At 42.6% G+C, this 27,943-nt stretch overlaps 1 protein-coding gene across 1 annotated transcript; it reads left to right on the top strand.

Annotated features, from left to right (window-relative positions):
• Nucleotides 1–109: 109 nt before the first annotated feature.
• LRRC31 (leucine rich repeat containing 31) lies at nucleotides 110–27,712 on the top strand (the record flags this gene model as incomplete). The annotated part of the gene is given in 12 exon segments (XM_081235198.1): nucleotides 110–176; nucleotides 7,511–7,654; nucleotides 9,415–9,582; nucleotides 12,343–12,428; nucleotides 12,432–12,501; nucleotides 12,721–12,888; nucleotides 13,898–13,954; nucleotides 13,957–14,053; nucleotides 16,879–16,900; nucleotides 16,903–17,041; nucleotides 22,243–22,410; nucleotides 27,381–27,712. Coding segments are annotated over 12 exon segments (1,473 nt in total). The 5' UTR covers nucleotides 110–154.
• Nucleotides 27,713–27,943: the final 231 nt, after the last annotated feature.

Genomic DNA, 27,943 nt, shown 5'->3' with positions numbered 1-27,943 from the left:
CTTGGGGAAATTACCACATCCTGGAGCACCATCCAGCAGTGTTTTCTTAAGATGTGGGAGATGGAGTCACAGCAACTGGGGGGGTGGGGAGTAAAAGCATTTACTGTGATGGCTCTCCAAAGAATAGCAGTGTATAAACCTCCCAAAGGTGAAAATGAGTGAAAGTGACCATAGAGGTAAGTCTTGGGTGGGAGCCAGGGGACCAGTGAAAGTAAAAGCACCCCCGGGGTGATGGTGGAATCAGGATGGGGCAGTTAGGGCAGCAGGTTGTGGCTGGATTCACAAGCTGAAGGTCTCTCTTTCCCACCCAACCTACTGAGGCTCGGTCAGCTATGGGGCTGTGGCTGGGACACCTGTCTGGTTCCATTGCTGTCTGTTCCTGCGTAAACCTGGTGGGCCGGATCCTGCTTCTAGTTTGGAGAAAAAAAAAAAGGATGCCCAGTTATGACTTCTAAAATAGTACTCCAGGTATATGGAACATTCCATCCCCCAAGCATGGAGGTGGGCTTTGCAAAGTCATTTTGAGGATCCTCTTGTGCAAAACGTTTCTTGAACCATTCTGGAACATTGTAAGACCTATTTTATAGGGAGGAAGCCATGAACATTGTAACTTTAAGAATACCTATTAGGCCCTAGCCTAAGGATAGAAACCAGATTTTATTAACAGAATCTAAAATTCCATTTATAGTTTTATCCCTTTAATTCTTGAACCCTCCCTTAAAATGTAAGCAAATCCCCGGAGGGATTCATAGATTGACCCTTATGAATCTTGAGCCTCAAATCATACCAGAACTACCCCTAACCTCCATCCTCCATTCTTGCTCCAGGCAAACCAGAATTCACTCCTAGAGGCAACCTCAGGCTCCTTTAGATCTTCATACCTGGAAGTTTCTGAGCCTGATTTGTCTGCCTGGGACACTTCCCTCTCTCTCCTCTTTTTAGCTATCTCAGTTCTTCAAAACCCAGGCCATGCCACTCATCATTCAAAGGCTGTGCTCCAAGACAGGCTTGATCCAACTGTGGGTTCCCTGACTACGTGGGTCTCTCCTCCCTGACAGCCCTTGCTCCAGTGTAACCATCTTTCCACCAGGTTAAGACTTCAGTGACATGAGCTATGTCTTGTTTATCACTGAATCTCTTAGCATCGAGAACAGTGAGTTCTGTTTATGGAGTGAATTAATTCTTTACTGCCAATGTGTTTTCATGGGGTGTGGGTGAAGGGCTGCAGTAGAGAAGGTGAGAATGCCAAGAGAAAAAGAAACGGTAAGCCAAGAGATGCGACTGGGGTCCCTGGAGGCAGTCTCCTCTGGGCGACAGTTTCTCAAAGGGCCAGACAGCTCAGAGGCATGCCGAGTGCTCTGACGCTCTCTCTCCCGGAAGGGAACTTTAATTGACTGTTGAAATTTAAAAAGTATTGACACATTTAATGCGCTTGCCAAAGTGGTGTTTAATGAATTGTATCTCACAATAAAATAGGGCAAAGTTTAAAACTCAAATTTGCTTTGGATTTGTATCTGCTACCACCTGTTAGTTCCAGGATCCTGGGTTGCATCATTCTTATTTTTATGTTAAACACTGCCAGCAACAAAAACAGAAAGTAAGGGGGAAATAAAAACAGGTGTAGGGAAGTTAGGATTTCACACAGGCTTGACAGACTCTTGTTTTCTTCTGAAATCCTAGAAAACAGAAAACCACAGGAAGATGGCTTATTGAGAAAGACCCCCTTCAAATTGTCCGTGAGTCAAACAGGGAACAAGAGTTCCTCAGATGGAGAAACTAAACCCCAGACTTCATTTGTCAACAAATGCATCAGGGGGTCAAAATTCAGGTCCCCCAAGGCTGAAAACAGAAAAGAGAGCAATGACCTTAAAACAACTGATTTTCGACCCAGCGACGAGACACCAAAACCTAGTATGATGAGTCTGTTCTAAACATTTATTTTGTTAAATGCTTTAAACAATTTGCTCATTTTACTTTTTTGTTTCGGCCATGCCACACAGCTTGTGGGACCCCAACCAGGGACTGAACCCAGGCTCCCAGCAGTGGAAGCGTGGAGTCCTAACCACTGGGCCGCCAGGGAATTCCCCTCACTTTCCTTTTAAATTATCAAAAGTAATATGTTGCAGAAAGGTTTAGAGAAAAATACCCTATTTCCTTTCATTCTAACACAAATGGTCATTTCTTCAAGATTCTTTTCAGCCTTTTATTCATATACATGCATTTATGGTCAACCAACCAGTCAAACACTGAGTATCTGCTATGTGCCAGTCACTGTTACTAGCAGTACAGCCATGAAAAAGAGAACATTTGCGTACGTAAAGAACCAAAAGCAGATATAATTTCAGTGTGATAAGTCATATGAAGACAAAACAGGCTGAGGAGACAGAGAATGATGGGCTGGGGGTGCTATTTTAGATGTGGTTGGAAGGAAGGAGTCTCTGATTTGGTGGCATTTGAGCTGAGATCTGAAAGTCAGCCACGTAGAATGAATGAAGCCAGCTACACAGGTATTTGTGGGAGTAGTTTTCCAGGCAAAGGGATGTGTGAATGCAAAGGCCCAAGATGGGAGTGAGCCTGGAGTGCTTGAGAGCAAGCCAGGAGGTTAGGCATGCTAAAGCAGGATGAGAGATGGAGAGTGGATGAGAGTAGTAGACCAGTCAGAGAGGTAGCTGAGGCCAAACGGACGTACTTTGTACAGTTATAAGAGCTTATAAAGCCCGCTTGATCTTACACGGAGCTGTGATCCTACTGAGACATATTAGTTTTGTTGTTTTTTTTTTTTTGCGGTACGCGGGCCTCTCACTGTTGTGGCCTCTCCCGTTGCGGAGCACAGGCTCCGGACGCGCAGGCTCAGCGGCCATGGCTCATGGGCCCAGCCGCTCCGCGGCATGTGGGATCCTCCCGGACCGGGGCACGAACCCGTGTCCCCTGCATCGGCAGGCAGACTCTCAACCACTGCGCCACCAGGGAAGCCCCTGAGACATATTATTATACTGCTCCGTTCTCATATTGTTACATAATGTTCATATGCCCAATTTTGACAGTGGCATAATATTCCATTACATGCCTATGCCATAATTACTTAAGTTCCTTTTCTGCCCTTTAGTGAATATCTTTGGCTTTCCCTCTCCCCTATTTTCTGCTTTACTCTGTTTCAGCAACTAGCACAAATTCCCAGAACAGAGATTACAAATACAAGGGTTATGAAAGTATTGCCAAATCTCTCTCTAAAGTTATGTGTCGTATACAATGCCGTCACTATATTATTAGATTAAATGTATTTTTAAAACACTTTAAACTTTTTATGCAAACATATACAAAAGAAGAGAGAACAGTATGAGTCCCCATGACCACCTCCCTCTAACAATTACCAATCCATGGCCAATCTTGTTTCATTTATACTTACCCTCATGTCCGTCAGATTATTTGCACCAAATACCAACAATATCATTTTACCTGTAAGCAGATTGAATGCATTTTTGGAAGTAGAAAATTAAGAAGTCTTCCTTTAAAAGAGGGCAATCAGAAAGTTGTTGATATTTGTTCTAAAGTATGATTTGGAGCTTCAGGAACATGGTTAATGGATACCCATAACCATGATTAAATTAACCGTGCAAGACCAGTCAGCTGGTTATCCCAGCTGGGCAACACCATGCGTGGCTTCTCCATTTCCATTTCTCCCCAAATCCAGTGGCCCCTGGAGTCATGTGAATTCTGTCCTCCAAACAGCTCTGGGACCTCATTCCTCCTCTCCGCTGCTGTCCTGGCTTTCATTGTCTCTTGCCTGGACCACTGCCACAGCTTTCTCCCTGGTTTCTCTGCTCCTGGTCTTGCTCTGTGGCCAGCCTGTCCTCCACACTGCTACTGGGTGCTCTTTCTAAACCACAGATACTGTGGTGTCTCTCACGGGTTTAAAATCCTTCACTGAGTCTTTCTTGCCTTGAAGAGAAAGTCTATACTCTCAAGCATGGTCTTCAAGGTATTTGTGATCAGTTGAATATCTCTTCACAACCTCTGCCTTGCCCCCAATCTTATGTTCATCTGCTACTCCTGACATTCTGACTGACTGTTTCCTGAACTGGCCACATTCCCCTGAAGTGGGTACCTGTGCCTAGAAAGACCTTCCCTTGTGGCATCCTCCGTCTGCACCCCTCCCCCATTTATCCCTCCCTCATGTCCACCCACCTGGCTGACTTTCACTCACCCTTTAAGGTGCAATTTATCTACCACCTTCACCTGGAAGCTTCCCAAGATGCACCCACTGGACTTTGGATCCTCTGTGGCTTTCTTGTCTGTCTGCTCCATCAGACAGGTAGCTCCTTGGCAACAGGAACTTGTTACCTTGGTTCCCTGTACAGCATCACCCATGTTACAAACATGTAAAAATGTTTTATGAAAGCATCGGGATTCTTGGTTGTAAACAACGGAAACAAATCCCTACAGGTTTAGCTTGGAAAAGAACCTAATGAGAAGATACTGCTTGGCTCACAGAATCACCTGGAGAAGCAAGAGCTCGGTTCAGCAGTAAAGCCGCCAGAAAAGGCCCCGAGTCACTCCATGGAGCTGCTTATGTGTGGTCACTTTGCACCCTCCACGGAGTGCCAGCCCTCCCTCCTCAGCCAACCTGTAGCAACTCTGACTCATCTGTTTTATATTGAGGTGTGACGTAAGATATTTTTTGAAGAAAGTGTTTTATAGATTAAAAAAAAAGAAATATATGGTCTGTAAGGAGATGTCCAGGGGCCTCATAAATTGGTACTCATATTTATACTTAGGTGGTTTGATAAAGATTTGTCATCTTGATTTATTTTGGTTATTGAGGAACTGTAAAACTAATATTCATTCATTCGCTCAGTTATTTGTTCATTCAACAAATGCTTACAAAGTACCTCTGATGTAAAAGGCATTGCAGAGTCCCATCTTCCTGGGAGGCCTCAGTAACTTTAATCACTATGTTCCTGAGAAATGAACCAGGCAGGAATTATAATTTCCATTTTATGGATGAGTAAACCAAGGCTCAGAGAAGTTAAGTGACTTGCTTACCTGATGGACCCACGAGTTGAACCAGGTTTTCCAGTTGTGCTGCCTTGGACTTGCCAATCATATAAATATTACAGAGCGCCCAAGTAGGCTGTGGTCTGAGAAGAGATTTCTGAATCTGTCAACTGGTTGGTTGGTGGACCGCACCCCACCAGCCTGCAAATCTTGTAGCTGCTCAGCCTTGAGACCAAAGAAAAACCTGGAGACAACAACAGAGACATCAAAGCTCATTGGTTAAGGGACATCTTCCACAAAGGCCCTGGAACAACACTCCTTCCATGGATGGCTGGCAGCAGACAGGACATGGCAACAGCCTCCACTACTTGGTGGAGAAGGAGGCTACCATTTATAGGGGAATTGATGTCAGGTGGGCTCATCAGTTACCACGGAAACCAGCAGCAGGGGCAGGGGGCAAACACTCAGGCAGTTATTGATTAAGCCCTATAACTAAGAGGATTGGATAGTCATGTGAGTGAAGCAGGGCCTGGTGGAACAGGGAATGGACAGAGAGCAAGAGAACAGCCATCTTGAATGGCCTGACCACATGTAGGTCATTGGTGGTGACCTCTGAGAAACAATTTAAGTGTGGCAACCAGAATGTAGAGGGTTAATTGGTAACTGTGGTGAAGAAGTGGGGTCAGCAAATACAAACCATTCTTTCCAAACATTTGACAGTAAAGGAAATGATTGACAAAACAGTGGCTTGAGGAGAAAACAAAGAAAAAGAAGGTTTGGTGAGGCTGGAACTTGAGCATGATTGTAGGTTGAGCCTATGGAGATAAAAAGCTAAAAAACAAAAGAGAGAGCAATAAGATACAATGCAGAGAAAATTTTTTTAAGAACAAAAATTTTAAAAAGCAGCTGCACATAATGGGCTTTGGAGCCGATTGCTCTGGGTTCAAATTCTGCCTCTGCTGCTTACTGCTTAACAGTCTCTCTGAGTCTCAGTTTCCAAAACTATGTGTAATTGTGACTCTTTGCATTAAGTTTACACGAAATGCCCCGTACTCACATCTTCCATCCACAACTCTCCTCACCCAAAATTAGGGTTGCCAGAAAAAATACACACAATATTTGGGACATACTTTTACTAAACAATGGTTCTTTGTTTACCTGAAGTTTAAGTTTAATCGGACGTGCTATTTTTATTTTTCCTAAATCTGGCAGCCCTACCCAAAACAAAACACCTTGTATCCAATGTACCATAATAAAAATTGAAGACGAAAATGAAGAGGTGAACGGTAGGTGGATGATGCTGCCCCCTACTGGTAGAATGTGACAACACCAACCATCCCTACAAAGATGTACAGCCTGTAGGTGGTTTTCTTAAAAATAGCAAGCCACCAAGAAAACAAAACAAAACAAAACAAAAATAGCAAGCCACCAGACACACTGTGGAGGAGAGGGGGAGTTTTTATTATCCTGCTAATATTTTAGTCTAAATTTACTACTACTGTAAGGCCAGTATCTTTTCATTTCCACTGGTACTAATATATTTCTTTTTTGCTATGTGGTTGTATACGTTTTGTCAGGGGTAGTAGAGTATTACTGCACACTCAGAACTTATGCTTTCCTATTGGATTCCAGTATACTCTTTGCGTGTGTTTTAAACTGTGCCTTTTCACTTACAAAACCTCTTTAAAGTCACTGTCCATACATGCCTATTCATTTTTCCTTACAAAAGTATGATGTGTTTCACATATGTCTTAAATGTTGACATATTCAGTAGGTAAAGCCCTGGTACATAGTAGGCACTCAATAAAATCATAGCTTTTTGTTTTTATTTATTTAACTTTTAAAAATTGTAGTGATATCATGTAGTGTGGTATTATTACAGTGGAACTTGGTAAGGGTGCCACATAAAAAGTCCCTAATAATGAGGACACATGAGGCTTTCTGAGTGTATTCTCTGGCAGGAGTTGAGAAAATACAAAAGCTCTCCCAGGGACTACTCTCTCCGGATGTGTCAATTGAAGGGTCTAGGAAATGAGCAGCGAGTGTTTCACTCGCTCCCTTTAGCCACCTGAGGCTCATCAGTGGTGACTGCAGTGCTTCCCCTCCCTCACCTGTCTGGTTAGGAGGCCAGTGCCTGGGCATACCCACAGGATTGCATTCACCAAAGATGTTTGTGCATCCTTCCAGCAGCGCTGTCTTAAACCCTGTGCTAACAAGTTTACCTCTTTGTCCAAGACCAAAGCTCCATCTACATGCAAGAAGCCCAGGTCAGGCCACAAAAGAAAAGCCACCGAGTTCCTCAGGCTCCTTTCTAGGAAATGGGTCACTGGAGCGGCCAGTGCTGAGCACCGACCTCAGGAACAGAGGTCAGGTTTTGTCCCCTTCTGAGGTGAGGTTTCACAAGGGACCAGTTCAGGGTTGTTGTCTGTCTTCTCACTTGTCTTATGGCGATCATTATGCATCTTTAATACACTCTGTCATTCACAGCAAATTTTTCTTTATTTTTATAATACAGCTAAGACTATCACTTCAGAAATGGAATTAAGATCCAGGATGGAGGAAAATGAGCCGTTCCTGCAGAAGCTGGGCAAAAACCCTGCCGGCAAGTGTCTAGATTTGAACAACTGTAGACTAACAACAGCGGATGTGAGGGAGCCAGGTCTGTATGGAGTTGACCTTGCGCAGAGGCACAGAGGGCCTTTGGACTGGGATGAGCAGGGTAAGTGCTGGGTCCTCACTTAGTAATCCGAGGTCTGCAGGGTGGCCCAGACAACTCAGGAAGCTCAGCTGCAACACTATTTTTTTTTTTAACAAGTTAATTGATTCTTCCTCAAGCTTCAAAGATTTGAGCCGAGTATAAGAGGGAGGTTTGTTTGTTTTTCCTGAGCAATTTTACTTCTCTACTGATTACCTCTAGCTCCCTGAAACACATCTGTTCCTGCATAGGATGTAAACTCATCCGTAAAACTGAGCCCTGCTGGGAATTTAAAGGGGCATCTCGTTGTTATCTGTGGAATGAAAACTATCACTACCAGCAATTATTGCTCACACCGTTTTACACAAAAGTGCAACTACTGTTTGTGACACTCTAGCAGGAGTTTGGTTGTGAAGAACCATCTTCCCAACACCACTGTCACCACCTTTTTAAAAAACGCTCTTTTTTCAGATACCTTAAATCAAGTCTTGAATCAAATTAGGTGTGGCTACCAACAGAGGTATCAAAAGAACTGCGTTTTGAGTGAGGGGTCCTTGAGTATTTTAATTAAAATCCATGCCATTATATTTGAGACAGATCTCTTATGAGGGAGCTCTAACCATGCCTGTGATTCTCAAATGCCTATGTACATGTCAGAATCTCTTGCAGAACTTGTGGAAATGCAGGCACTTGAGTCCAACCCAAACCCACCGAATTGAAATCTTTGAGGGTAGGCCCCAGGAATCCTGTTTTTTTCCTTCTTAATGTGTTCAATAAGCTTTCATACTTTATAAAGTTAGGATCATGGTGAACAAGATGAAGTTGCTAAAGTGCTTTGAATGCTAGTAGAAAGAAAATATATTTTTTGCCCCCTAAGCATGTTTTTAGAATTTCTTCGGAATTGTGGAAAGTCAGGAATTGCTATGCCTGTAACTCTAGAAGCTCACCATGCAGCGCCTGATTGCTGCCACTTTAACATTTTAACATGCCATTTTAACATTCAAGACAGATGTTTAAAAGCAAGCAAGCAAAGACACTTTCGCCCCCTGACTTTGGCATTTCCACTCTTAAGTCTTGTTGCTGCAGGAGATAAAGATGACCTTTGAGAATCTTGTTCACAGAGAGTAGCTTCAATTTTCGTGAGCAATGGAGGAGACTCAGAGAAGGTTCCAGTCAGGGTTTGTGCCAGTCTAAACCTGCACATGTTGGCCCATGTAGGTATAACAGGAACTTTATAAGGTGACACCCAGGTGATCAAGATAAGAAAGAAAAGGTAACGGGCACCCTCAGTCTCAGCGGTCCTGCCAATGGAGTATTCCCCAGACCTTCAGCCTGAGGGTCCAATAGGACGACAGGGTGACGGGTGTCAGGGGGTTTTGCAAAATAAAAGGACCCGTCTACACATTACAGTGACAGTGGTAGTAACAGTCCTAGCAGTAGAATTACAATTTCCACTACAATAAAGGAGTTCTTATGAAATCTTATGGAAACACCACTGCATTTTCAGAGTGCAGTTATTTGGCAGAAATAGAAAACGTCCCAAGAAATAGGTAAAGCAAACGTCACAATGTCTCCGGTTGTGCGGCTGAGAGATCCCTGCTTTGTGGCAAGTCAAAAAGTCCACACTCCTTCTATCCTCTTACAGAGCAACAGGCAGTGGATCCTATTTACTACAAATCACAAATTACACGTGCAAATCTGTTTTTTCTTGTGTTCACTTCTACTTGCTTTGCTGCCTTCTCTCCCAGACTTGGAAAAACTGGATATTTCCTGGAATGATTTCATAGGCAGAACCCTTCATTTACTCATGCAGCAAATGCATCTTGTCAGCAAGTTAAAAATCCTGAGGCTGGGTAGTTGCAGACTTACTGCTGATGATGTTCGAGCACTGGGTATGATGAATGCTTCCCTTAAGGGATGGATCCCCTGGAAGAATCTTTGCAACCCAAACCCTCAGGGGCGAATTATCTGGGTCACCACCCCCTCAAGTGCCCATGCACGAGGATGAGAGCGCTGACTGTACATGATGTGATGCTGTGTTGAGCACTTGTATACCTTCTAAGGAGCTGTGTAACCTGCACCTAGCATCGTGCTAAGCCCTGGGATAGAGAAGGGAACAGGCTGACCAAGCCTCTGTTCTCATGGAGTTTAAGTGGAGGTAGTAACTGTAAAATTTGCTCACTTTGGGTCTGTTACCTCATCTGTAAATTAGAGGAGTTGGGATAGATAATAATTAAGTTCCTTTCCAATTCCAAAATAGTACTTCTCTCTTCTATTTTCCCATTCCCATTTTAAAAAAATGATCAAAACAAGATTTTTCAATTAAAAGCAATGATTTAAATAGGACTAGAACCTCAATTAAGTTAGTTTATAGTATATCAAACATTGGATAACATAGAACACAAGATAATTTTTTTTTTTTTTTTTTTTTTTTTTTTTTGCGGTACGCGGGCCTCTCACTGTTGTGGCCCCTCCCGCTGCAGAGCACAGGCTCCGGACGCGCAGGCTCAGCGGCCACGGCTCACGGGCCCAGCGGCTCCGCGGCACGTGGGATCCTCCCGGACCGGGGCACGAACCCGCGTTCCCCACATCGGCAGGCAGACTCTCAACCACTGCGCCACCAGGGAAGCCCCATAAGATAAAATTTGTCATGCTACTAACCCAGCTGCTTTACTGGGTTATGAATGCTGGGTTATCTAGAATGCTTGCTGGTTTTAGATGCAATTAGTACTTTTTCTGTCTTCTTTTTGTCTGAAGTTTCTTATTTCGATCATGTATTTTGATCATTTACATCTCTGCAAAGATTTCTGTAAAAGCAACAAAATTTATGCCAATGTCTTCTCACTAATCCTTCCCTAGAAAATAGGGGCCAGCTGATGTTTCCTGGTTCACCCTTCCTATAGCTAAGGAAGAACGTTATACATCTCAGAGCTGGCCAGGTCCTTTCAAATCCTAGTCCCACTTCTGATTCTCTTTGTGACCATGGACAAAATACTTAACTTTCTGAGCCTCAGTTTTATTATCTCTGAAAAGGGGTGATATCCAACTCAAAAAAAATTATTGTGAGCATTAAATAATTTCTGAAAAGTACCTACTACGTGCTTGACACATAGTAGGAACTCAATAATCGATAATTCTTTCTTTCCCTATTCCCTCATCCAAAATTACCTTTCTGTGGTTTTTCATGATCAATATAGCCCCACTGGTTAGCAGCTGGTTATCGTGTACCAGGGTCTCAAATTTAACATACTGTTACTCAGTCATGAAAAGAAGTATAGATTATTTTCTATGACTAATCTAATCTTTTTCATGATCCACCATCCTTAAGAAACCAGGAAGTAGAATTTCTGCCCTGGGGCCCACTCTAAACTCATCTGGTCCAGGAGAGAGTCTGCACCCTTGTCACTAATGTTTTGTGTCCTTTCCCCTCTCCCCAAGATTTTATCCTCTCTGGAAGGACTTCTGCATCCTCTCCACCAGGAGGGGCTATCTTATCATCCATACTCTGCTTAGCCTTAATGGCAGATGGAGTATAAGGAGAATAAATGGTTTACTGATAAGAAAACATAAATCAGGAGGCATTTCAACATTATTACACCTGTTACAATTGCTTAGTGCAGGATTGCAAATGCCTAGGCCCTCCAGTACCATATGCACTGCAGACAATCAGGTACTCTTTCTCCCTGATCCTGGGGGATGCCTCAGGGCGATACATATCCACGCCCCTTTGACTGGCAATGGCATACAAAATGACACCTGTTTATTCCTGGCTTATGATATTATAACTCCTGGAGAATTTGCATTTTAACCTGGGGCTCCTAGACTCCAAAAACCTTAAACCATGCAATAAATAACAAGTGGCAGAAGTTCCAGCCCAGTAGTGGATGGTGGAAGAGAGGCTTCTGGACACAGTGGACCTTCCAGCACTCTTAACTGGTGCTAAAATTGACTCCAGACATTGAGAAAGCACATTTGTCATGTGTGTGGCTCACCATTCTGTTCTACCCCCAGAGCAGTGAAAATTATTCCTAAGGGCTGATCTCCCCACACTTCCCCTGTTCTCTCCCAGCTTCCACTCTGTAGCCCTCAGATGTTCCCTGTGTGAAATGGTATCAGAAATGTCAAGTTTCACCCCCCTCACTGCATCCTCCTCCACCCCAAGGCTGCATCACTGTTATGAGACGCTAGTGCCCGATGCTCTCTTACTGGTTCCTCCCTGCAGTGGTTGGATCAGTTGTATGTGATATTCTTGATGTCAAAGTGAGCTTTTCCTCTGTGGTGGCCAGTGCCCTGCTTTGCTTCTACCTCTGGCCAATCTTCCTCTGGCCAAAGTATATTTACTACCATAAAAACAATTCGGTAAAACCACCCCTACTAACAGGTGGATTTTTTTTTTTTTTAACACAATGTTTACTTACCAGCATGGCTTCAGAATTCTGGAGGGACTAGACTTGCTGTGCCTGTACATATAGAAGCTCACCGTGCTGGGAGTAGGTAAGAACTGGGTCCTTTTCTCCTCCCTGTTCCCTGGCATCTAACCAGTAGCTGGCCCGGCTTCAATACTCCTTAAACAATGGCTGTATTGATTTTGAAATGAATTCCCTGCTATGCGGATTAGCGATCAACCTGATCTTTGGGCCATTTTGTAACAGGAGAAGCACTTAAAGCACTGCCTGAACTTGAGTTGAATTTGTCCAGTAAAGTGGGAGGAAACTTGCCTCTGATCCTCCAGACATTCTGAGAAGGGAACAAGATACAAATGCCTGAGCTTGTGGACTATGCCCTCACGTCAGAAGATGGGGCGTTTGTGGGTAAGTGGAATTTGGAAGAGTCCTTCCCAGGAAAAAATGTGAAGGCACCCATGATTGGACAGCTTGGAAATCAACGTTAGCTGTGTTTTCTCTCACCCTGAATTGAAAGAGTGGTTCACTATATCCCAGGTCATATGAAGATGTACCTCCCTCCTACCTGCCCCAACTTTCACACCCTGCATCTTTACTGAGTTGTCCTTTGGATTTCCTTCCTTCCAGGTCAGTTGCTACTTAGGCTGCAAAACCTTGAAGTACTTGATCTTTCTATTAACAGAAACATCGGTGGCAGTCTCAACAGTATTGTTCAGGGATTAAAAAGTACCTTAAATCTGAAAGTCTTGAAGTTACATTCATGTGGATTATCACAAAAGAGTGTCAAACTACTGGGTGAGGGCTTCCCTGGTGGCACAGTGTTTGAGAGTCCGCCTGCCGATGCAGGGAACACGGGTTCGTGCCCCGGACCGGGAAGATCCCACATGCTGTGGAGCGGCTGGGCCCGTGAGCCATGGCCGCTGAGCCTGCGCGTCCGGAGCCTGTGCTCCGCAACAGGAGAGGCCACAACAGTGAGAGGCCTGCGTACTGCAAAAAAAAAAAAAAAAAAAAAAACCTACTGGGTGAGTTAGGAATGGCTAAAGTTTCTATATAACTTTATACTATATGGAATTTTTAAGCTGTTAGGAAATACAACAAAACATCAACAGTGGTTATGTTGGGGAATAAGATAATGGGTGATTTAAATCTTCTTCATGTTGTATTGATTTTCTAAGTCTTTTACAGTGAGCATGTACCTTCATGATTACAAAAATAATCTTTGAAAACGGCTGACTCTGAAAAGGCCAGGATATTATAGGTCTGAGAGAGACACTGTGCAAAATAAGTGTGCTACTAAAGCTGTCCATTTTTCTCTTACTTTTGAAAATGCCAGCATTATTTTATGCTTAGTAGTAGGAAGGAATTGGTACTGATAAAAAGAACAGCTTCAGTGACATCTGTAGTTAAAATTTACTCTGCTATGGAGTATCCACATTAAAGAATAGGAAATGAAATGTGTATTTATCCCTTCAACTTCTAGAGCCTGTAAAATCCTTCTCCCTGGCAGTTTGAATAAGTCTAGAATGCTATGTCAGCACCAGTGCTCAAGGATAGTAGGGGAAGCTTCATTGGTTGAAAGATTTTGATCAAAACCATTGACGATCAATGCAGATCACAGGGAGTGTGTATTTGAAGCCATTGTCAGGTCCAAAGGGGTAGATGGTACAAAGTGGACCGTTATCCTACTGTCTGGGCTTTTGTCAAATAGTGTACGTATTGTCTCAGTCTCCCTTCTCCACACCTGCCCCCTCTCCTGCCGACCACCTTGTAATATGTCAGAATGGGGTTCTGACCTTCTTTGTAGGTGCTGCTTTTAGATACTTGTGTGAGCTGAGGACACTAGACCTTTCCTGCAACAAGGAGATGAAGACTCCCCGGGGCTGGCCATGCTTGAGCATCTGGAGGGGCTGGATCTTCACCAGTGCTCGCTGCCGGCCGACGACATGGTGTGGCTGAGCAGGTACTGCAGAGCCGAGGACTCTTGGAGCCTTGCCATGTGCTTGCAAACCTGGCGAATTTGAGATGTGCCGTTTATGAAGTTACCAGAAGGATCACATCATAAAAGTTTTGTGAATGCCCCAATATAGTATTTGGCAAATATTAAGCACCCAGTAATTGTTAGTGAATCTAAACTCCTCCTACACACATCTGTAAAGGATAGATGTGGCGCTTGAGGGAGAAAATTTTTGAATTTATGTGGCTGTTTAGAAATGGATCTGTTACTGTTACAAAGTGTGTTACAAATAGGGATGTAGAAGGAAAGCCAAAACGAAGGGTGTTGAGTCTTTCTTGCTAATCAAGTGAAGCCGAGGCACTTAGATACAAATGAAGTTACAGAAAGTCAGTGGGACGGTGCATAACAACTGTACATTACAACTTGAGGTCACTACGCTTACTTTCCTACCACAGACATAGTCCTGTAATGTATAAGTGCAGTTTCCCCTAACAAACAGCAAGCACACTCTTGAGATCAAGGGTTTTATTCCACCTGCAGCCCCAATAAACCCTCAGAATGCATCCAGACTCTGACCATGGCTTACCATCTAGACCTCTACTACCCCGGTCCAGCCCGCTGTCACCTCATGCCTAGATTATTACAAGAGTCCAGATGGTTTTCCTGCTCCTCTGTCACTCTGACTGCATTCTCTATTCCTTCCCCCCATTGACTACTCCAGCCACAGCACGTGTGCTGACGCTCATGCACACCAGCCATGCTCTGCCCTCCCTCCGTGCTATGGGCTCGTCCTGCGTAGGGATGGGTTTTGTTTTGTTTTTTTTTTCAGTATCTCTCTGTTGCTCATGCACAGGGTCTGGCACATAGTTGGCAGCCAGTAAATGCTTGTTGAGAATGTGATTGATCGAATGAATCAATCAATAAGGAACGAGAAAAAGAATTTTTTGTTGTTGTTTTTAGTACAGTTGGGGGAGAAAAACAGTACAATAGGTCTTTAGGTCTAATATTGATTTTTAGCCCTGCTAAGTTATTTCTTAGACTCTTATCCCTCAATTGGGGAAAATGAGAAGAGTTCAAGGCTTTCATGAAGATTTTAAAGTAGTAAACAATCCCTTTTGGGGCTCCAGGTGGAGACTGTGAAGTGTCACCATCCCCTTTTCTTATGAATGTCCTACCTGTGGAGACACTCCTGAATTACCAATCCACCAGATTCCAAATAAGGAATTTCCCTGTTACAACTGAATAACACGAACGTCCTGTCTCATCTTATTGCTCAGAGGAGGATTAAAGTGCTAGAGGATCTGAATTGTTAACGCTAGTACAACAGAGGGATTAGCCTCTCTTATCTAGATCTGCAGCCACCAACACGGGTAAATGGCCCCAGAAAGGTAATGGTTATTTAATAACTGTAGTGAATTGCATTGTTCTCCTGCTTAATTTTGAAAAGATGGAATTGAAAATACATCCCGTTTATACCTTATGATGTTAAAGAATTGAACATTCTTTGATCTGATCATTCTCGATAGCTCCAAAGGAATGGAATTACAGGTCATTTAGCCAACAACGTTTGATGGATCATCTAATTGTTCGAGGCACTGTTCTGTGGGCTGAGGGAAATTCACAGGCAGGAGCTTCAGGCTGGTGGGGGCAGCAATAAACCAAATACGTGGTGAAGTACAAGGTGCTGGGGGCGTTAGAAGAGGGAGACACCACAGCAAGTACCTGCCCTTTTCCCTTCCCTTCCCCTTCCTTTCTCCTGTCCTTCCCTCCTTCCACTAACATTTGTGCTTCTGGTTTCCAGGCTCTGAGGCACACACTGGGCACGAAGCAGCCCCTACACACAGAGCTCACCTTTGGGGAGGGAGGGCAGAAGACAAACACAAACACAAACAAATCACGTAACGGGGGTGCTGGGAGGAAAAGAAAATAGGGAGATGTAATAGTGACCAAAGGGTTACTGTGGGTTTGGTGGCCCTGGAAGATTCTGAGGAGGTGAGCCAGCCCCACAGAGATCCCAGGATACTGCATTTGCCACATTGGAAAGAACTAGGGCAAAGGTCTGGAAGCAGGAAAAGCAGCAGAAAGATAGCGAAGCAGGGGTAACTCCTGGCACAGCAAGGGCCTTCAGGACCCCACTCTGGTGCTGTTAGCCACAGATATCTGTTCTGATTTCTTGATTTCATTACCTTTCTAGTACTTCTGACTTCTATTCTGAGAAAAGAATGATCGTATTAAACATTAATTGAGCATTTAGTGTGTGCCAGGCACTGTACCAGGCACTTTACACATACCAAGTCGTTTTATCTTCCCATTGCCTCTGTGAAGTAGTATTGTTATTCTTATTGAGAAAACTGAGGTTCAGAGAAGTTAAGTAACTTGTCCGAAACCACACAGTTCTTTAGTAGCAAATCCAGGATTAGAACCACCAGTTCTGTCTCCAAAGTCTTTGCTCTTAACTTCTAGCCTTGAGAGAGGCTTGGAGAAGAGCCCAAGCTGCACATTGGGAAGAATGGCTGGTGTGTATGTGGTGTGTAATTGTGTGTAAGGCAGGGCAGGAGTCAGAGAGGGAAGAGCTGTGCTTGCTGATCAAGAAGACAGTGGGGGCTTCCCTGGTGGCGCAGTGGTTGAGAGTCCGCCTGCCGATGCAGGGGACGCGGGTCTGTGCCCCGGTCCGGGAAGATCCCACATGCCGTGGAGCGGCTGGGCCCGTGAGCCATGGCCGCTGAGCCTGCGCGTCCGGAGCCTGTGCAGACTGTGGGACCCTAACACCCAGAAGACCCTTTGTGAGATGCTGCCTAAAACATGTCACTGTTGATGTTTTAATAGCCCAGGTTATCCCTTTTCTCTAGAGTTTTCAAGAATTGGATTTATCTGCCAACAGAAAGATGGGCAGCTCTTCTGAAAACCTACTCAGCAGGCTCCGATTTTTACCAGCATTGAAGTCATTGTTACTCAACAACTGTGCTTTGGAAAGTGAGACTTTTACTGCTTTGGGTAAGAGCATTCCCCAAATCCCTGCAGGCACTGGTAACATAACATCTGAGAGGGGAGGCCTCTCTTTGCCTACAAATGAATTTCATTCCAAGGCTCAGCTGTAGGCAACGTAAAGTATTAATTTGTCTTTCTTTCAGGAAATATGCTTTCTTGAAAGTGACTTTCAAAGCCACATGAATGATTTCTGGCATTGTAAATTTAACATTTAAAATTTAAAGTGTACACAGTTGGCCCTTTGTAACCATGGGTTCCAAATCCGTGGATTCAACTGACAGCAAATTGAAAATATTCGGAAAAAAATTTCCGGAAAGTTCCAAAAAGCAAAACTTGAATTTGTCTCATTCAGGCGACCATTTACACAGATAGCATTTACATTGTAATAGGTATTATAAGTAATCTAGAGTTGATTTAAAGTATATGGGAGGATGTGCATAGGTTATACGCAAATACTGTGCCATTTTATATAAGGGACCTGAGCTTCCATGGATTTTGGTGTCTGCAGGGTGTCCTGGAAACAATGCCCCTGTAGATACGGAGGGACGGCTGTATAACCAACTCTGAAGGCTCACATTCCTGGTAACTTGTACAGTATAATTTGGAATTACTGGAAAGGGAGGCATTTACTAGTGTGTGATCCTAGCTGGCTGCCTAGCACCTAGTCCCAACAGGGTTTGTTGTCCTCTCTCAGGAATCTTGGCGTGCCTGAAGACCATGGATATAGCCTGGCCTACATCAGGGATTTACTAAATCTGACATTTCTGCCTATGCTGGGGCAAGGGCACTGTCAGCGAGTAGAGGGAGACATTTTGACGCAAAGGGACTTTGCCCAATTTTCCCAAATATACCACGCAGGCATCCAACACTTTAAGCACATGGTTCCAGGGGTCCTCAACCACCTCCAGCTTCAGTGATCCACTGGAGAGACTCACAGATCTCACCGCTGAGATTTATTACAACAAAGGGATACAAGGCAAAATCAGCAAAGGGAAACATGCATGGGGCAGAGTCCAGAGGAAACCAGGCCCAAGCTTCCAAGATTCCTTTCCCAGCAGAGTCACAAGGATGCGCTCCGTTCCTGCAGCACGTTGTGAAGACATGGTCTGAAATGTTTCCTGAGAAGGCTCGCCTGACCCTTCAAGTCCAGGGTTTTTAGTGGGGCTTGGTCATGCAGGCACCCTCTACGAAGTACATACCAAAATTCCAGACTCACAGAAGGAAAGCTAGTGTTCAGCATAAATCATCTTATTTGTACACAAACACTGTAGGCACAACAAACCACCCTTATAAGTTAGGGAATGGTGACAACACTTCCAAATTCCAAGTTTCCAGATGTCAGCCAAGGGCCAACCTTGCCAGCAGGACTTTGTAGGGATAGTGGTCTCAGGCCTGTTAGGTTAATTCTGTTTTGTACACATGCACAAGACTAGTGCGGTTGGATTCTGGTGCTTCCTGGGTAACAGTGAAAACAGAGCCCTTCTCTCTGACCTTCCCTCAAGGGTTATGTCTGTTGATACTCCCTTAAAAATGAATTGTCCTATGGACCCAACAGGGCTATTTTAATGAAATAAAGGCATTCTATTAATAAAAAATAACAAGTAGTTATTTATTAATATCTGTTAATAAAAATAAGTACATATAATTTATCCCAAATTCTAAGAACTCTCTATTTAGGGTACTCCTGCTCTCCTTTTCAGCCCAAGTATACTGTTCGACCCACAGGGTCTTGGTCCTTGTCATGTACTGCTCCCAGCCTTCCCCCAGCACTGCTCATCTCATTGGCCACGTGTCTGGATGGGGAAAAGTAGCAGGATATGTATGCTTCTTAACCTGAGGTCCACGGCTCCTTCCTTAAGAGAGTCAGTCTATAGTTATGCCTGGGCAGGGGGCTGTGAACTCCCTAAAACTGATTCCAATTCTTTTGTTGGTGGGGAACATATGGTACATTTTTCTGGCTCCAAAGCACCTGGGATCAGACATCTGAAAGCAAATCCTGGCTCTGGCTCTCATGACCTGAGGTACTTAACAACTCTGTGCTTCAGTTTCCTTGTCTGTAAATGGAATAATAGGATCATATCTCATAGGGTTGTAAGAATTAAATGGGTTATTACATGTGAAGTTCTTGGAAATGTGCCTGGCTCATAGTAAATGCTCAATAAATGCCAATTGTTAATATTATTATGGGGAGAGTGTCTATAAATTTTACTTAAAAAGTAAATTTTGGGACTTCCCTGGCGCTCCAGTGGTTAAGACTCCGTACTTGCACTGCAGGGGTGCAGGTTCCATCCCTGGTCGGGGAACTGAGATCCCACATACCACACGGTGTAGCCAAAAAAAAAAAAAAGTAAATTTTATTGTAAAAGCCAGCGGTTGCCTGGAGAACCTCTGGTAAAATCCAGATTCCTTCATGTGATCTAACAGGCCCCCTGGCAGCTCTCCCCCTTGCTCCCCGAACCCAGCCTCAGTTGGCTTCTTTCTGTTCCTTCATATCACCGAGTTCTCTCCTGCCTTTGACCTTCCTGTTCTCTAGAATTCCCTACCCCCTAGTCTTTCCTGGGGAGCTCTGATTGCAGGTCTCAGTGTAAATGTCCCCTTTTAAGACAGCCCCTCTCTGAATTAAAAGTCCCTGTATCTTCCTTATAGCCTTTATCAGAATTTATAGTTATGTATTTACTTGTGTGGTTTTATAATGTTGATACTTCTCCCAGATTGTTACCCTCTTGAGGGCAGGGATTGTGTTTATTCTTCACTGCATCCTTCAAAGCACATTTTCGGTATTAGTTAAGTAAGTCAGTAAGTAGAGAGGCAGGTTAGTAGATAGATAGACAGACATACAGACAGACAAACAAATTTCTCAAAGGGGGCTATAATCCCCAAAATGGCTAGGTAAACACACACACATACCCCACATTCCACTGCTCAGACTAATGTTAGGAAAATTTCACAAAAAAATAAATTTGGGGACAACATGAGATTTCATAAATATACTTCCTAGATGGAAAATGTTGAATATTTTTAAAGAAAATTTTGTTTTTAACTTTGTGTCTTCTGCCATCAGAAGGCACAACTCTTTTCAATTATAGCTACACAATCAATGGATCATAATCAAATAGATATTACACAAAATTACATCATCTGACATAAATCTTTAGACAGTCCCTGACTTACAACGGTTTGACTTCACACTTTTCGACTTTAAGGTGGTGTAAAAGCTATACACATTCAGTAGAAAACGTACTTAGAATTTTGAATTTTGATCTTCTCCTGGCCTAGTAATATGTACGTGGTGCAATACTCATGCCATCACGAGGGTAAACTTAACAATCACTCTGTACCCAGACAACCACTCTGTTTTCCACTTTCAGTATGGTATTCAATAAATTACATGAGATATTCAACATTTTAGTATAAAACAGGCTTTGTGTTAGATGATTTTACCCAACCATGGGCTAATATAAATGTTCTGAGCATGTTTAAGTAGGCTAGGCAAAGTTATGATGGTCAGAAGGTTAGGTGTATTACATTCATTTTTTTTTTTTTTTTTTTTTTTTGCGGTACGCGGGCCTCTCACTGTTGTGGCCTCTTCCGTTGCGGAGCACAGGCTCCGGACGCGCAGGCTCAGTGGCCATGGCTCACGGGCCTAGCCACTCTGCGGCATGTGGGATCTTCCCGGACCGGGGCACGAACCCGTGTCCCCTGCATCGGCAGGCAGACTCTCAACCGCTGCGCCACCAGGGAAGCCCTACATTCATTTTTTACTTAATATATTTTCAACTTATTGGGACGTAACCCCACCATAAGTCGAGGGAGACCTGTTTAATTCAATTTGAATTAAGAAGTAAATCAACAATAAAAAAAAGAAGTAAATCAAGTAAATACATATTTCTCTGCATCACTTTGAGAAAAGAAAGTTCCATTTCTTATTGATAGGTCTCTGTACCATAGGAGTGGGAGTGTGCTCTTGTTAGATATTATAAAAAGGAATATATATCTACCCCTCAAATGTATATTATTTTTTAGAAAGAAGGCAGAATAGTTTAAAATGTAATTAATGGCTATACCTCGTGGATAAGTTGCTCTGGTTAATTTTTTTTTTTTTTTTTTTTTTTTTTTTTGCAGTACACGGACCTCTCACTGTTGTGGCCTCTCCCATTGCGGAGCACAGGCTCCGGATGCACAGGCTCAGTGGCCATGGCTCACGGGCCCAGCCACTCCGCGGCATGTGGGATCTTCCCGGACCGGGGCACGAACCCGTGTCCCCTGCATCAGCAGGCGGACTCTCAACCACTGAGCCACCAGGGAAGCCCTCTGGTTAATTTTAATGTTAGGCAAAACCGAGAACTAAGCAGAAAATCTTTGAATTTCCTTTAAAAATCTTTCCAATATACACTATTTCCCTTCTTTGTCTCTGTTAACTGCAGTTAAGTAAACACAAATACATTTTGGTGTTTCAGAGTTCTAGGGAGGTTTGGCCTTGCCTCTGAATTTCAACAGCGACCAGGACATGTAAAACCAGGACACACTCTGGAAATCATGACTAGCTGTGAAAACTGTTCATCTCTTTCTCCCTCTTAAATGTGAAGTGAAGGAAAGAAATCCCAGTCAATAGTGAATTCCATTTAATCAAGTTTTTAAATTATTTATTTATTTATTTATTTATTGGCTGCGTTGGGTCTTCATTGCTGCACGTGGGCTTTCTCTAGTTGCAGTGAGCTGGGACTACTCTTAGTTGCAGTATGCGGGCTTCTCATCGCAGTGGCTTCTCTTGTTGCGGAGCATGGGCTCTAGGTGCACAGGCTTCAGTAGTTGTGGCACGGGGGCTCAGTAGTTGTGGCTTGCGGACTCTAGAGCACAGGCTCAGTAGTTGTGGCTCACGGGCCCAGTTGCTCCGCGGCATGTGGGATCTTTCTGGACCAGGGCTCAAACCCATGTCCCTTGCATTGGCAGACAGACTCTTAACCACTGCGCCACCAGGGAAGTCCCCATTTAATCAAGTTTTACTTTTCTAAAGTTTCCAACATTTCTCCCAAATAAAAGTAGACAACCTAAATTGAGGCCATGAATTTCAGGCAGGAGAAACGGTCTCTACAACTGTCTTAACCTCACTGATAGTAATGTTGCCCTAGCCTAGGTTCCTCAAATTCAAGACTTATGACCTCTAAGGAAACCTAAATTATTGCTATTCTTATCACTGTCAATTTCAGCTGAAGTCTCCGTTCACCTCCCTGCTCTGGAAATAGTCAGCCTTTCTTGGAATAAGTGTGTTGGCAGCAACCTAAAGCTGTTCCTGGAAACGCTAAAGCTTTCAACGTCCCTTCGGGTGCTGAGGCTGAGCAGCTGTTCCCTGGTGACAGAGGACGTGGCTCTTCTGGGTTTTACCTACTGGTTCCATCCAAAGCAGTCCTGGCACTCAGAGCCCAGCGTGCCTGCCCTGCCGCTCCAGGGCAAGGGAGGTGGAGAAGGCAGCGAGGCCTGGAGCTAAGCCCTCTGTGCAGCTTCCCTGCTCCCTGACATCTGCTTAGGAGAGAGCTGGTTAAATCAGATAAGGGCAATTCTAAAACCAAAAAGACAGTGGAAAGTGTTTCATAAAAGGAGATGGAGGAATTTCCCTGGCGGTTCAGTGGTTAGGACTCCACACTTTCACTCCCGGGGTCGAGGGTTCGACCCCTGGTTGGGGAACTAAGATCCCACAAGCCACAAGGTGCGGCCAAACATTAAAAAAAAAAAAGAAGAAGATAAAAAGGAGATAGACATAGATATGGTGGTGGAAGAAGGAGGATTACCTGATGTAGAATAGAAAGTTGGAACACTGGATGTGGATGGGTGAGGCTTCTTGTCCTTGAGAGGTGTGTGCATGTGTGGATTTTGTTTATGCCTATACCCACCTTGGCTCAGCTGGGTGCAGTTTTCTGTGTTCACTTACTGTTTCCTGTGGTAAATTATGCATAAGCAAACAAGAAATTTGTGTTATGCTCACACTGTTCTCTGATATTTCAATCTAGTTGGAACAAATATGTGTTTTCAAAACAAGTGTTATGGCCAAACACTGTAATTGGAAGATGTGGACAAATCATTGTGATTTTATTTTGCATTTCCCTAATAACTAATGATGGTGAGCATATTTTTATGTGTTTATCTGTGTTTATCTGTAAACTGTATATATTCCTTGGTGCAGTGTCTGTTCTAATCTTTTGCCTAATTTAAAAAACTGGATAGTTTGTTTTCTTCTTAATGAGAGTTCTTTAGATTTTCTGGATACGTCTTTTATCAGATCTATAACTTGCAAATATTTTCTCTCAGTCTGTAACTTGTCTTCTCATCCCCTTAACAGTGTCTTTTGCATAGCACGACTTTCAGTTTTTTTTTTTTTTTTAAATATTTATTTATTTGGCTGTGCCGGGTTTTAGTTGCAGCATGCGGGACCTTCGTTGCAGCATGAGGGAGCTTTTAGTGTGGCATGCGGGATCTAGTTCCCTGACCAGGGATCAAACCTGGCCCACTGCATTGGGAGTGTGGAGTCTTAACCGCTGGACCACCAGGGAAGTCCCAAGACTTTCAGTTTTGATAAAGATCTATTTATCTATTTGCTAATTTGATGGGTAGGGCTTTCTGTGTTGCATCTTAGAACTTTTTGCAAAACCCAAGTTCTCAAGGATTTTCCTAGATTTTCTTCTAAAGGGTTTACATTTACATTTTACATTTTGACTTATTATCCATTTTGAGTATTTTTGTACAAGGTGTGAAATATGAGCTGAAAATATTTTGGCATATGACAGCTCAACTATTCAAGCACCATTAGTTGAAAAGACTCATTGAATCGCCTTTGCATTTTTGTCAGAAATCAATTGACCAGTTTGTGAGGGTCTATTTTTGGTCTGTTCTGTTCCATTGGTCTATGCATCTATTCTTTTACTGATACCATAGTGTCTTGATTACTATAGCTTTATAGTAAGCCTTGAAATCAGGTAGCATGGGCATTCTGACTTTGTTCTTCTTTTTCAAAATCATTTTGGTTATTCTAGTTCCTTGACACTTCCATATAAATTTTAGCATCAGCTGATGCTTTGGAATTTTGATTGGGATTGCATTGGATCTATAGGTAAATTCAGGGAGAAATGACATCTTAACTATATTGAGCACTCCCATCCATGAACACAGTATATTTCTCTTTTTATTTAGGTCCTCTTTGATTTATTTCATTGGTGTTTTGTAGTTTCTACAATGCAGATCCTACATATACTTTGTTAAATTTATATCTAAGTATTTAATTTTTTGGTGCTATTATAAACGGTACTGGTTTCTAAATTTTGATTCCCAATTGGTCATTGCTAGTATGTAGAAATACAATTGATTTTCGTATATTGACATTTTATACTGAGACCTTGCTAAACTCATCTATTAGTACTATGAGATTTTTGGTAGCTGCTGTAGGATTTTCTACATAGGCAATCATGTCATCTATAATTAGAGTCAGCTTTATTTCATCCTGTCTAGTCTCTATACCTTTTATTTCTTTTTCTTGGTTATTTAACTGGCTAGGATTTCCAGTAGATGTTGAATGAGGTGAGAGCAGACATCCCTGCCTTGTTCTCAATATTGGGGGAAAAGCACTCAGTCTTTCCCATTAAGTATAATGTTAGCTATAGGTTTTTGTTTGTGTTTTGTAGATGTGCCCTTTATCAGGTAAAGGAATCCTAATCTGGCTAGATTTCTTATAATGAATTGAAGATATTTTGTTGAGGATGTTTGTGGCTATGTTCATGAGAGATAATTGCCTAATAGTTTTTTTTGTAATATCTTTTTCTGGCTTTGGTATCAGGGTAATAATGATCTCAGAAAATGAGTTGGCAAGTGTTCCTGCCTCTTCTATTTCCTGGAAAGATTTTGTAGACTTGGTATTATTTTTTCATTAACTTGAAACTTCATAGAATTGACCACTGAACCTGTCTAAACTTGGAGTTTTCTTTGTGAGAAGTTTTAAATTACAAATCCAGTTCAAAAAATAGATATAGCACCATTCAGGTTATCTTTTTCTTCTTGAGTTTTGGCACTTTGTGTCTTCCAAGGAATGGCCCATTTTACTTAGGTCAAATTTATGGAAATAAAGTTGTTTTCTTATAATCCTGTTAATGTCTGCTAATCACTCTGACTACTTCTTCTGTGACCTCCTTCCTCTTCAACCACCTGCTGAGAAAATTCTCTGCTTTTAAAGGGCTCCTGTGAGTAGGTTAACCTCTCTTGGGTCTGCGTTTCTTAAACTCAGGTGTGCCATGTAATATAACCCAATCATGGGAATCCATCATATACACAGTCCTAGGAATTAGGGTGGAAATCTTGGGGTCACCTTAGAATTCTGATTACCACAAGAGGTTTATCAATATTATCAATCTTCTAAAAAAATAAGCCTTTGGTTTGTTTTGTTTTCCTGAACTGGACACCACTAAACATATTTAAATTATTTCATTTAAAGTTATTAAAATTTGCTTCTTCAATTTTTAATGTTTTTGGTCTGCATCATATTTTATTAATCATAGCTCCAGCCATTATATATTGTTTCTTAATTTTTACTACCAGGTTTTCTTCCTCAGGTCAAATTTATACTTTTACATTTTGTCAAGGCTATTTTTTGTTCTTTCAATTTTTAGTCAATGACAAGTATTGCTGTGTGTGGCTTTAAGCATTGCCACTTAACTGTTTTGATTATTTCTAATAGAAACTTTAAGAATTTGTTAATCCCTAGTAGTTTGTGTTTTATTCTTTTGTAAATAACAGCATTGGTTTTCTTCATATAGTAAGCTACAAAAATAGTATTTTCATGACCCATGATACTATTACCCAGATTTAAAAATATATAACGCATATAACATACTAAAATATAATAAATGGAGTACTCACATCATTGGAAAATTCAAATGGTATAGGAAAGGTAAAACAATGTCTGAGATTTGCTTTAAAATACTAAAAAACAAACAAACAAAAAGTAGGGGAAAGGGACTGGATGAGCCAAGATCAGTGTAATGAAAATAGCGTTGAAGCTGATTGATGGGAACATGGGAGTTCTCACTCCTATTCCATCTACTTTTTATATGTTTGAAAATGTCTGTAATAGAAAATTTTCTAAAGGGAAAAAGCATGCACATTATCTTTAACTCTTAGCTAGGTCTTGAGAACATGGTGAGTAATGTTCCGAGACAGAAAGATAGGAAGGGACACGATCAACATGAACACCTAGGGACCAAATGCAGCTCTTGAGTGTCCTGACTGGGATGATGAAAATGATGGGGATGGAGCATCCCACTTGGTGTGGAAGCCATGATGTGTGAGGAACGATTGAAGGACCAGGGCATGTTTAGGCCTATAGGGGGAACATTTGAGGGGACCTGACTGTTGTCCAACATTGCATGGTTGGCACAAGGAAGGAACTGAAGTTCCCAGCAGGCTGAGGTGGGCAGTGGGGAAAGTCAGATAGGGCCTAGAGGCATGGCTTCCTCCCACTGAGAGTTGCTTCCCTCTGTTGGGGCAACCTGAAGAGGGACTTCAGGCAGAGTTGGGCTGGTCCCCAGTAGAGAAGCTGTGAGAGGGATTTCTCTCTGATCATCCATCAGGTTGAATGAGGAGCCCTTCAAGGTCCCTTCCAACTCTGAGATTCTACACATCTCATCTCTGTAATCCATTCCTGTTTTTGGCTGAAAAGGGAAGCATGTCCTGTCTGCTTTGGCTGTCTCTCCTAGTTCCTTTTCTTAGCTTCATCATTAACTGTTATTTATTGAGAGCCATTATGGGTAGTACTGTGATATGTGCTATTCAAAGGAAAACTTGATCCATGTATTAAAGTCTCTAATTGACCCATGAATTAGAAATTATCCAAGCATATTTTGCCCATGGAAAGTGCTCAATTAAATAACTGTTGAATGAACAATGAATAAGCAATGAATAATTAAACAGCATTAAACAGCAAGAAAACTATTCAGAAATGGTCCTGAGTTAAAGCCAGTGAGCCATCACTCTTCACCTTTAATTAGAGAAAGTCTGCAGTAAGAGTTGGGACTCCAGTGGAGCAGAGAGCAGGAACTCGACAAAAAAAGACACTCTTTGGCATGGGATTTGGAAAGAGAAAGAAAAATCCATTTTCAAGCTATACATGAAATGCAGAGAGGAAATTTGTTACTAGAGTAATTTCAGATGCCCTGAATAAAACTGCTAGCTAATAACATTTCATTACTAAGTATCAGTCTTTTCATTACGAATCCTGGAGCTACTGTGTTGTGTTATTGGAAGTGGGAAATGGTCACACTAGAAAGTGTCCTTGGCTTTTAGCATTTAGAGTGATTTTGTTTTTCAGCATCGGTAATCCAGACAGGTCACCTGGCCACGCTGCGGAAGCTGGACCTGAGCTATAATGAGAGCATCTGTGATGCAGAATGGACCATCTTCTGCCAAAACCTGTGGCTCCTCAAAGAGTTAACCGAGCTGGATATTAGCTTTCAGCCATCAGCTTTTCGGGAGTGTGGACAATGGTTTAGACACTTGTTATGTGCCGTGACCAAACTTCCTGAGATCACCGAGATAGGAATGAAGAGGTGGGTCCTCCCAGCCTCACAGGAGGAAGAACTAGAAGGCTTTGACCAAGATCACAAAAGCAGCATTCACTTTGACCATGGTGGGTTTCAGTAAGCTGACTTCTCAAGGCTCAACTAAGCTACTCACCATCCTAAGGGGGAGGAAAAGAACAAGAGTGAATCCTGGCGAAATCAAGGAGTACCAGTTTCTGGGCTGTTTGGTGGGATATACAGTACAAGAGCTTTGTAAATATATATTGTCTATAATAATCTAATGTGAGCATGGCTTTATTCTCTATTTTATAAAACAAGAATGACACTTTTCAATGGATTTTCATTTGTTTTG

The sequence above is a fragment of the Mesoplodon bidens genome, assembly GCF_964165515.1.
Source record: "Mesoplodon bidens genome assembly, chromosome: 5".
Classification (NCBI taxonomy): Eukaryota; Metazoa; Chordata; class Mammalia; order Artiodactyla; family Ziphiidae; genus Mesoplodon; species Mesoplodon bidens.
This window is presented reverse-complemented; position numbering and strand designations above follow the sequence as displayed.